Source organism: Ctenocephalides felis, unplaced genomic scaffold, assembly GCF_003426905.1.
Source record: "Ctenocephalides felis isolate EL2017-DRISC unplaced genomic scaffold, ASM342690v1 CF-g0.4_SCAFFOLD_00194, whole genome shotgun sequence".
Classification (NCBI taxonomy): Eukaryota; Metazoa; Arthropoda; class Insecta; order Siphonaptera; family Pulicidae; genus Ctenocephalides; species Ctenocephalides felis.
Window position 1 is genome coordinate 1,059 of NW_020536348.1, and position 11,865 is coordinate 12,923.

The 11,865-nt window shown below is 29.6% G+C and overlaps 1 protein-coding gene across 3 annotated transcripts; it reads right to left on the reverse strand.

Annotated features, from left to right (window-relative positions):
- Positions 1 to 2,879: 2,879 nt before the first annotated feature.
- LOC113382697 (glycerophosphocholine phosphodiesterase GPCPD1-like) lies at positions 2,880 to 10,545 on the reverse strand. 3 transcript variants are annotated; one of them, XM_026620959.1, is made up of 9 exons: positions 10,270 to 10,545; positions 7,981 to 8,040; positions 6,324 to 6,543; positions 4,589 to 4,863; positions 4,311 to 4,520; positions 4,089 to 4,225; positions 3,735 to 3,855; positions 3,523 to 3,669; positions 2,880 to 3,262 (listed from the first exon to the last, which is right to left on the reverse strand). In XM_026620959.1, exons 1-9 carry the CDS (start codon positions 10,498 to 10,500, stop codon positions 3,059 to 3,061), a joined length of 1,605 nt encoding a protein of 534 aa, XP_026476744.1. In that variant the 5' UTR covers positions 10,501 to 10,545; the 3' UTR covers positions 2,880 to 3,058. The 3 variants fall into 3 exon arrangements, with proteins under 3 accessions (XP_026476744.1, XP_026476815.1, XP_026476888.1); XM_026621030.1 differs by lacking the exon at positions 7,981 to 8,040; XM_026621103.1 differs by lacking the exons at positions 7,981 to 8,040; positions 10,270 to 10,545 and adding an exon at positions 7,721 to 7,915.
- Between the last annotated feature and the right edge of the window lie 1,320 nt (positions 10,546 to 11,865).

Sequence of the window (11,865 nt, forward strand, 5' to 3'; positions counted from 1 at the left end):
ATACAACTAAAACTATAGTTTTGTTATTTAAATTCATGCAATAATTTGTAAGCATACTTTATAAAGCAAAATATATTGAGCAAAAGGCGTCAAAAAATTAAATTTTTAATTATTCATATTTGCAAAGTCATGGATATATATCCATGATTTTCACTCAAATCAAACATACACATTTTTCTTCACAGAGTAGATGTTCTAAGTCTTAAATATTTCTAAACTCTAAATTAACTCCATATAATTATATAAATAGTGTATAGTATTATCAAAATAAATAAATTTATCAGTATTTTTTATATATCCATTTATTGATAAATCGAAAAATAATTTTGTAACTATAGAAAAAAGTTTCATTTTCAAAATATTTTAGTCCATTTGCATCAATTCATCCATATGACATCAAAATGGCGTGAATTTAATTCATATCACATCAAAATGGCGTGTGAATTTAATCATCGTCCTTTCAATTGAATAATATTTTACCAAATACTACATATAATTCTCTATACCATAGTTTGTGTTAATTGAATATCTTCTAACCATAATTACCTTTTGTAATTTTTTATAACAGCATCACCTCATTTCCTATTGCACTTGCACTTTGTTTCAATTTTTTTTTATTTATGTCACGAATTTTGCACAAAAAATAAGATGTCGACAACAGGTTAATCTTGTTACTATATTATCTATGTTGACTAAACTCATGTCCATCTGTTCGAGTTTTTTAACCATAATCCATAAAGCCTAAAATGAAAAACTTCGGCATGAAAAATGAAAAATCCTTTCTAAATACCTTTGCTAAGACGTCAAATAATGATATTTTCCAGTTTTTATCTTTTTATTTTGGTTAGAATATAAAATTACAAAACTATAAAACCACTGGGTTTTGAACAAACACTATTGTCAACAATTCAACCAAACTAGATTAGTTAAGGAAAAGGACATATATACACAAATTACACATAACACATAACACAACACATAATCTATTTAATTTACTTATTTATTAGTTGTATTAGAATTTTTTTTAGTTACATGTGCAGGAGAGCAGCTCTCGCTTCGGCGATTCATGGCCTCGCACTCGCAATCGCTATTGTCTGAAGAACTTCGATCCATAATATATAAATACTTATGATAAGCTCTAGAGCAGTTCTTCGCCTTTTTAAATGACCTGGTAATCTTCTTCATTTGAGGAATGTCCTCAAAGTCAGTAGACAAATTACTTGGGGATGATATACCAGACTCGGATGACACCGTGCTGCTGGTCGTCGGACATGATTCATCAGATAATAATCGATTCCGATTACGTTTCACACCAGAACAAGATGGCAACGTCAAACTTTTAGCGATCAAACTTGCTTTATCTTCGTTAAAGTTCGGCAAATTCAATGTCGGCACAGCCCCGTTCTTCAATTTTCGCGTGAAGGATTTGTAGTCGTCCATGCGGAAATGGTTCGTGCAGATCGAATACCTCTTATTCAGTTCTTCAACAGGATAAGTCTCAAGTTGAGGATTATCCACCAACTGCCTCCACAATTCTGCTCGCTCTATATTTGTAGGAAAACGATGCACTAGAATGTGCGTATGCAGATAGGAAAAACATTCAGGAACACAACACTTTTTCGCCATTGTCAAAATTTTCAATTTAACAATCACTAATGTCAAGTCAAATTTGTCACACGTCAATCAGATTTCTAAAGACCGTTAGTCATTTATTTTTCTGGTTCCAGCACATCTCGTCCAGCGCATAAGATGATTAGGCGCTGAACAATCAGGATATGCGTCCAAAGTAAAAATACCGATAAAAAGTCAATGTAGTGTCAAAAATTAGATACATGTCGCCAAATCCAACCAAAAATATTTTAAAAAAATGGAATATGTTCATAAATTAAGTTTTAACGTTTTTTTGAAGAAGTAAACAATTTATATTTCGTATTCAAATAACGCGGGTTCCAAAAACGCAAGTAAAAATAATACTGTCCAAGTGCGTAGTCAAAATGTCCCGTAAAAACAGTAACAAACAAAATTCATGTCCGTTGAACTTATCTTACCTTTTCGTTTTTCCGTACAACTTTATGCGTGAATTGAATTGAAAAAAAATGCGAACTTTTGTATTAGATAATTTTTATATTTTTCGAAATTTAATTTTAGATGTCTTTTGTTTTTTTTATTACTGAAAACTTGAAAAAAAAACAAGCGAAAATTCGAGCCACGTGAAGTTCGTTCGTTATTTTTTAAAATGTCGGCGATTAATTTTTTAGTTTTGCAATTCGAAAACTGTTAGAAAAATGCATGAAATTTCAAACCGAATAATGTAAAATCCAAATGTTATATTTGTGATTAAATACTATTTTGTTTTGGCAAATAATACTCCGACATATTGCATATATACGCAGTAAGATTATAGATGATATCCATGCAAAGATAAAACGAAGAATTAGGGAAATGAATTCACAATTTCTTTGAATATCATGGTAAACATCTACAGCTCGACATATTTTAAAACATAATTTGTGAACACTTTGATTTGTAGGTAGTACAATATCTAGTCACAAAAAGTAAAATATTTTAATTTCAAATCACTTTTATCTATATATATATATATATATATATATATATATATATTATATATATATATTTATTTTGGCCAATTGAATTATATTAAATATGATTAAATGAAAAACAGCTTTTATTCTAACCAAATATTTTATTTGACCAATAAGATAAAATGTAAGATATAAATATTCTAATGATGGAAGATTTAAATGTTGCATAATACTTGAATTTTGCATGTAAAAAGCACGTAATAAATTTCTATATACGTTACTTATAAAAAAGTTATATATCATAGATTTAATCATCACATAATATTTGTTGTCACAATACATTTTATACTGAATTAGGCACTAATATGCATCTTTGTATAGAAAGAATAATTTAAAAGTTTATTATGTATATAAATAAAAGTTACTAAAATTCACTAACATTTTGATATAAAAACAATAAATGGAATTACAAGCAATTTATCACTAAGTGAAAGTGTAAGAATTAAATACACTTATCACTGTTGATTTATACTAGAAATAGATACAAGTGAAGTAGCTGTAGAAACATTATCCAGTAATGTTCGAGCTTCAGTTAAGTCCAACATTTTGGGGATTGGTTCAGCTTCTCTTTGAATAATACTATCATTTTGTTCCATACTTATAGTTAATAATTCATCACTAGTCTTAGATTCTTTCGTTTCAAGTAAAAATACACTCTCCTAAAAATATAAATTTATCTTATAAAAAAATAAAGAAAAGTAATGAAATCATGCTAATCTATAAATATCATCGGTATCTATTTGATCTTTCTTTTAGTATGGATACAAACATGATAAATTTGTATTTATTTAATGTAATGCGTGATGACTCCTTGTTAAATAATTTACTCAAATTTGTGCTATTATGTAATTCCTGCTTACCTTTACAGTTTTGTTATTATTTAAATCAATTACTATATATTACTATAATTCCTGCTTACCTTTACAGTTTTGTTGATATTTAAATCAAGCATATCATATATAACAGCATGAAGACCAAGTTTCTTTAAATATTGAATAGTTTCCTTATTATTATTTTCTTCTCCCCAACAAAAAATAACTAATCCAGCATCTGTTGCCAAACTTATCTGAAATTTCATGTTTATATTAACATGTATCATAGACTATGGTTCAAACATGTTAAAAAATGTACCTGAGAGGAATCACGTAATAAATCTTCAGTATTAACAACTATTCCTAAAATATCTTGGCAAACGGCATGTTGAACTGCCATTTCAATATTAATACAGCGGACATCATGATAAGGAGGATATCTGTAATAAAAAATTCATTAGATAAGTAATAATAATTTATCAAACTATAATAATTTTATGCGAGTGTAATAAATATTAGTCTTAACTATGTGCAATGATCATGACATAAAATATAATATTTTATGTCGATATGTTTGGAACATTAAAGATTGTTCTATAAACCTAGTCTTTCTATTTGATGTATCACCTTAGAAGTATTTGTTCATATTTATTATATAAAAATAGAGACTCACTTTTCACTCATTCCTTGTGTAAGGAACATTACAGGATACAAATTTTGTTTCAAACGTATCATAGTACAAATATCGGGATGGAAGCATGAGAACACAATACGCCTCTCACCAGCATTTTTGAGAACAACTTCGAGAATCTACATTTGAAAAAATAATAGAATTCAGATCACTACAGATGATTACTATAAATATCATTAATTGCATATATAAATTGCTTCTTACCTTATCTACATACATATTCATGTCAAATGGATTATACAGCTCATACGAGCCATCTTTGAGTCTCATTGTCCATTTAATTTCTACATTAAAACCTACTTTTGTATCAATAACATTTAAGACTTCAGATAATTGTGGGAAAGGTTGATGTTCTTCTAAATCTTCATCGAAAAACCTCTGTTCATTTTCCCTTCCTTCGACAACATGATAAACCTAAATAAAAAGAAAGGCATAGGTAAGGATAAAGTGCAAAGTAATAGAGCAAAGTTTTGTAAATATACCTTTAGTTTTTGCAATTGCTCAAGTGTTAATTCCTTAACAGGTAGTTCAAGCATTTCACTATATTCATAATATTTTTTCTTTCTCATTGATACACAGACTTGGAAGTCATGGTAAATGATTGGAACGTAATCCTTGCTGAGCTGCACATCAAATTCGACCATGTCAGCTCCATGGGCTGCTGCAGATTTCATAGAGGCTATGGTGTTCTCTCGAACGGAACCACCATTCTTATCACGAAAGGAGGTTCCCAGACCCCTGTGCCCCACATCTAGACCTATAATAGAAAATAAGTAAGTATTGGTAAATTGTCATCTAGAAAATGATTAAAATCTAAACGTAGACAATAAAGAAAAGAGTGCGCGTAAGGTTCACACGCGATTGAAGTAAAACTAGTTTTACTAGTTTACTAGTTTACTAGTTTTAGTAGCAAATAAGCTTATTTGCTACTAATAATTTATCAAACTATAATAATTTAATTATTAGTCTTAACTATGTGCAATGATTATGACATAAAATATAATATTTTATGTCGATATGTTTGGAACATTAAAGATTGTTCTATAAACATAGTCCTTCTATTTGATGTATCACCTTAGAAGTATTTGTTCATATTTACTATATAAAAATAGAGACTCTGTACAAACTGTACAAGATTGCATTTAAGTAAAAATAAATACATCATATAACCATTTCAAATAATATTTAATAGTAATATGGTTACACTCGTGATGCACACATTTGTTAGTGTCAACCATTATACACATTAATATAATGATAAATTATAAATTATATATTTATAATAGCATTAAAAATATGTATAATGTTTAAAAACAATAATGTAATTAAAGTCGTACTTCAAATATGACATGATCGGTTTGTCATTGTAATTAGCATTTAGGACTTGGACCTTCATTAGAGAAATGAAGTAATTGCTGGTTAATACATTCTATAATATTTGTTCACACAGTGGATTATGTAAAACAACGCCTAAAGAAATATTGTTTTAGCAACTTCACTCATCATGTAATTGTGTTTGAAGAACTTCATGTAATTAAAATTAACATACATTCATTGACTGCTTACTTTTTCGCTGGCGATATAATCTCATTCTTTGAACAGCTGTAATACTTGTCTATCCTTAAAAATATTTTCCATTTTAATAACTTCAAAGGTTTATAGAAACTGCGAATAATATAGAATTCATTTCTAATCAAAAAACTTACGTTTAGTACACGGCACAAATGATTAATTTGTTTTATTATTTTCAAGGAATAGGGTAAAATATTCAGGTACTTTTCATTGAATCAAGATTTCTACTACAATGAAACTTTAAAATGTTTATTTATCTATGCCGATTTCCTTGTTAATATCGGTACGCATACAACGTTGATGCCGGTACGCATTCAACGACAGATCTCTGTTCACATACACGACGACTAATCACAATCGACCCGTATTGAAATGATTTCATGTAGAGCGAATAACGTGCAGTTCGGGCGTAACGCTATTTCCGTTGCATTTGTACGGATTAACACGGATAATCGCGCCTAAAGAAGTTTTACTTAAAAAATAACATTGAAAACTATCAATTGTATTTTCAAATTAAAATCTTCAGTTACTCTACAAATATATTTTCTCTAGAATTTCTCTAGAATCTAGAGTTTTTATGATAGTAGTACTAGTACTAGAAACTAGAGTTTTTATGATACTAGCACTAATGATGGTTTAACTTACCAGTCCATGCAGAAGTCCAATGCTTGGCATAGGAAACAGCAAAATTGCATTTGTAATTCTGCATAGGTTTCACAACTAAATACTCTATATACATTAATCCAATTGGACGGTTTTTAATCGCGCAAGTTATTGGCACTTCTATGTTTCCAATGGAATTTTTGAGCTGGCCGGGCATTATGTAGTGATATCCAAGATGCTGCGGAGGTTCTCCGGTCTTGGCCTACACAGGGAAAACCAATTTATAAAACATTTGCACCATTGACGAGAGGCAAAATTTTTTATATCGAATAAAAAATATATGTAATAAAAAATTTACGCAAATAATAGTTTGCGCGTCAAACTTGCTGTGTCATCTCTCTGACCGGAACGGTTCTGCGATCATTTTTTGCACTTAACTGTTTTTTGTTGCTTAAGATGAGCATGTTTACATATGCCAATTAGGATTGAAATATTTTAATTCATTAAATAAAATTATTTATAATATATTGATCCGCTATCATCCGCACAGAAAACATGTAAAACTGTTAGTATCTAAAGATCGTTAAGTACAATGTGTTCTATCAGAAATGTTAACCTGTAAAGCTTGTTTTTAGTTTCACATCGACCTTAAAGCTGTATATATTGTAATTCCACACCATTGCACTCGGCAAAATGAAAAAAATCAATGGTATAAAAAAAAATTAAACGTGCACGTTTTAAGCTTAACAGATTATGTTACTCAAATATTGATGTGTTGATCACAATAAAATTCAATAACATATAATATCCAATGAAAGTATTCATCTAAATACTTCCTAGCAAAGTTATTAAGGTGAATCCAATGAATATGCTGATCAAAAAAAATAACAACCATAAATAAACTTCCAGCAAAACTTTGAGTATTGAAACAATTTCAAAATGCCCAATCAATCCCATAGAATGAGAATATTTTACAAAGAAGAAATCTTTATGGGTTTATTTTATTTCACTGTATTGATGTGAAAAATGTCATTAATTCTATTAATTTTTAATAAAGGAATCTATGATATAATTATAACATGCTGACAAAATCCAACGTATTAAGAAGGTTTTATAAGCAGATTGGGATGCATAAGCAAATACCAATGAAAAGTGATAGATGAAACGAATTGGACTTCATTTTCTTTAGATGCTATAACACAAATATTGCCCAAAAATATTACTCAAGACATTTATGAACATGAAAAATGTTTATATATTGGACAATATGTAATGCCGTATGTCTTATATGTAATCTGTTTGGATATATGCGCCAAAAACATAACTGACTTCAAATCAAGTTGTACCACAGTTTTTAAACCAAACAGATCAAAATAAATCAAAATTTAAATTTGGAAAAAGTTTGCGAGATTTATTATTTCACTGATTATTCAATTTACCTTTTGCTACATTATTTATTTCTATATACACCAGTGTATAGAAGAATTATATAATGACTTTTTTTAAAAATCCCATCTGAAATCAAATGCGTGAAATCGAACAATCCGAATATAAGTAACTGGTCATGATGTGAAGATTGTGACTTAAAAATGATTAATAAAATATCGAATGCTTGATAGAACACAATCACACTGAAAGAGGACCTAAAGTTCATATTAACACAAATTTTTATTGATGCCATTTAAAGAAATGCACCAACACTGAATTTAACGAAGCTCTCCGACTCTGAAGCGACGTCTCGTTCATCGGCTGTTAAAACCTGCCAAAAAAGAAATTCAGAACTTTAAAATTAATTTGTTTCTGACACAGCATACGAAATTATGTATTGGATTTGCAAATACTACAAACACTCAGTTGGTATATTTTTATGCCGTAATAACTAGTAATTTGATATGTCAGTGTTTCCCAACCCGTACAAATTCCCAAAATACGATCATATGTCTTAAAAGTACTATTGTCAGCAGACAATTACGTCAGCAAACTAATGCTTACGAACTACTTAACATATGCTTATTTCATTTTCAGAAAAACATATAGCAAATTCGACATTCTCAAATTAGTTTTTTTCAAGTTCACAGATATCCAGAATATTTAATAGAATCATGAAAATCTTAATAGCTCACTATGTAATTTCAATTAATTCACTCTTACCATTTCACTTATTTATTAAATGCATATAAAACCCTGAATTCTATGTCAAGATCTCAGCATTCATGTGTACTTTTTGATTGATTTTCTTTCTTAACAGGAAACTTTCAGTATAATACTAATAAATTTTCAAGAAAAATGATAACTAAACAAAACCATAATTTCAATAAAAATGAAAAAAGCAAGTAATATAAGTGATTGTATAAAAATGTTAATAAGTTTATCTATGGATCTATTTGCTTATCATCAATTATTAACACGTGGATTGCCTAACAAATTTGTATTTTTATGCATAATACAAGATACAGTGGAACCCCGCCTTACGAGCTCAATTCGTTCCAAAACCACGCTCGCATGTCGAATCTTTCGTATGTCGCAGCATTTTTTTCTATATAAATATTAAAATGCCATTAATTCGTTTCAGCACAGTGTTTTTATTAATAATAAAATAAATGGAACGTTGATAATACCAAATACATATTTTGCAAAAATATAGCAAATACTAAATACAAAAATTAATAAATTATCATATAATTCATTAAGTAAAACTTCTTTAGACGCGACTAGGGAGTAAAGCTGTACAAATGCAACGGAAATAGGGTTACGCCCGAACAGTTTGTCATTCGCTCTCGATGAAATCATTTGTATGCGCGTGGATTGTGATTAGTCGTCGTGAATAGAGATCTGTCGTTGTAGGCGTACCGGCATTAACGTTGTATGCGTAAGGATACGAGAAGGAAATTGGAATGTCATTAGTTTTGAGGTTACATCGTAGTACAAATCTTGATTTAATAAAAAATGCCTGAATCAGAAGAAAATCTCGTATGACGAGTCGCTCGTAAGGCGGGGTACAACTGTATTATGTTCAAACATTAATTACAACCATTAATTGCAGTTCAGTTATTAAATGATTATTCCCATTATTTAGTGCTGCGATTTAATTCTCCAAAGAAATTAGTGTAATGTTACGTAGGCCTTTTCAAAAATTATAAAATATAAAACGATATATAATTTGCTTTTAAAAAGTTAGAAAAAACTGTAGCTAAAAATTCTATTGAAAATTGGTGTTGGTTCTTTTTCCAAGAATAAAATTATGTTCATGGGTTCTATAATGAATTCATTTCGCCAAGCTATTGTGATAATAATAGTTTAAAAAATTGTCTGTATAGGTACATATTTATTTAATTATGTGCGTTTATTATTTAATGTGTCGCCAGTAATCGATGACACCCAGGGCAGTCAATGTCTTAATTATATTTTTAACAGTTGCTTCACGAGCTCAGAAATTGCTTAATAATGGTTAATAGTATCATATTGAAAAAGTTTCATGTTGAAGAAAACATCACTCAAAAATATAAAAAAGCATGAAATATATAATACGAATCCAGTATTTAAAATAAAACTAATAAATAATTTACATAACCCTGACCGTTAGAAGTAAACATTTATAAATGTTATATCATTATAAATAGCTGGAACACCACTATTGAAATAGTGAATCACTTATTGGGAGACTGATATAAAATAGTTTGTGAAGCGTTCAAAATAGAATGAAACAATACTAGCCGTCAACAATTCATATGAAATAAATGAAAATGAACTTAAACATTCAAATATGTTTGATATTTAATTAGTAACATGGGTACTAATATGCACTCAAAATATTGATTGGATCAATTACACATTTCAAAAACACGTGCATTATCGACAACAACCCATATTCAGTTTACGCAAATGGAACTGAGTATGAGGAAAGGTTGAAAAACACTTTGACATTCACAGATCATATAAATAGAAGTCAATCAATCAAACAAGCATTTTGACATTTTTGCGAACTTACTCTTGAACTATACGTGTACAGATCGACTAAGAAAGCTGTCGATTCTGGATTCGGTATGACCATATGGAATATCATACAGTTGTCTTTATTATAAGGCCTTCCGAATTGCTCCTGATCCTCGAATTTGAAGTTTTCGTGATTGAGAGTGGCCACTTTGGTGATGACATTGGCGGGCTGGTCGACGACATCATGACTGTCACCGGTAAGAGACTCCTCCAAGGCGGACATCATGGTGCGGCCCTCGGTACCGAAGCGTAAATTCACCGGAGTTACCTAAAAAAAAAATAAATAGAATATATATATATATAATATATTATTTCTATAAATAAAAATAATTCCTTCGTAATTATTTATAAATAATTTCATTTGTTGACATTCTTTATGAGTAATAACTTAAGTACACAATTTGTAGTTCTTATCAATATTTGGCATTATAATTAACTACCTGCATTGGTAAGTTATAAAAATTTTACATGTCTTTACGCTTCAAAAGTTTCTGAATATTTTGGCATACCTTAACAATAAACGTATGTGTGTGCATATGTATATATATATATATGTGTGTGTGTGTGTCATCGACGATTTCGGGAACATCGATCAACCGATTTGAATAATTCAAAAAATTTTCCATTCGTATTGATGAGGAGACGTGCTGATTAGTTTTTAGCGAAGGCAGGTCTAGCCGTTTCGAAGATACGGGGCAAAAAGTGCCAAAAACGGTAACTCAGTTTTTAAGAAAACGGAGCGTCCCATTTTAACAATTCAAAAAACATTTTACTTGTATTGACAAGATGCAGAACTGATTAAATTTTTGGGAAGGCAGGTCCAGCGGTTATGGACTCTCTTATCGAAAATAAGTTAAAAAAATGTCATTTGGCGGTCAAAAATGTTTATTGAACATATGTACATCAAATTATCAGATATTTTATAGAGATTTTAATAATGAGTACACATTTTGTGTAAATTTTTTTGGGTTCCGTATCAAGATTTTTAATTACGGTACAGGAAGTTCCAGCAATTTGCCTTAAGGCACGATGCCACTAGTTTAAATTTTTTAGAATCATTAGAAATATAAAGAAAGTAAAAAAATGTAATGGCAAGGCCATGTTATAGAGAATTTTTCATACTAAATATTCACCAAGGCCATGTGGTGGTTGTGCGGTCAGACAAATTTCTCAGATTGTCAGATAGAAAACGTAACCAAGAAACCGCACACATGTCAAAAGAAACGATCTTGGATAACAGGGTCTTTCTGACACAGCTTCATAACATACGAGTGACGTTACAGTTTGTGTAAAACGCCTGAATGCACAGCAAACACGGTCCCATAGTTCCATAGAATCGGTCTCATAGTTTCAAATTCAATTATTGTAAGAAGAAACAAAACTCCTACTTGCAATAATTTACCCTTAATGCTCAATATCTATTGTAAGAGAACCTTGTTCACTTATTTTTCACTTCTATAAATAAAATTTCAATTGCAAATGATTTCATACGACATTCTCTATGAGTAATAAAGAAAAATGTAAGAACTCATTAGAGTTAAATTGTTGTATTATACACACAATATTTGTAGATGTTATTAATATTTGGAAT

Coding starts and splice junctions, on each gene's coding strand:
- LOC113382697 (XM_026620959.1), bottom strand. CDS start 10,500: ATGATGTCCGCCTTGGAGGAGTCTCTTACCGGTGACAGTCATGATGTC. Junction 8,041..10,269: donor TGTACACGTATAGTTCAAGA/GTAAGTTCGCAA, acceptor CTTTTTTGGCAG/GTTTTAACAGCCGATGAACG. Junction 4,521..4,588: donor AGCAATTGCAAAAACTAAAG/GTATATTTACAA, acceptor CTTTTTATTTAG/GTTTATCATGTTGTCGAAGG.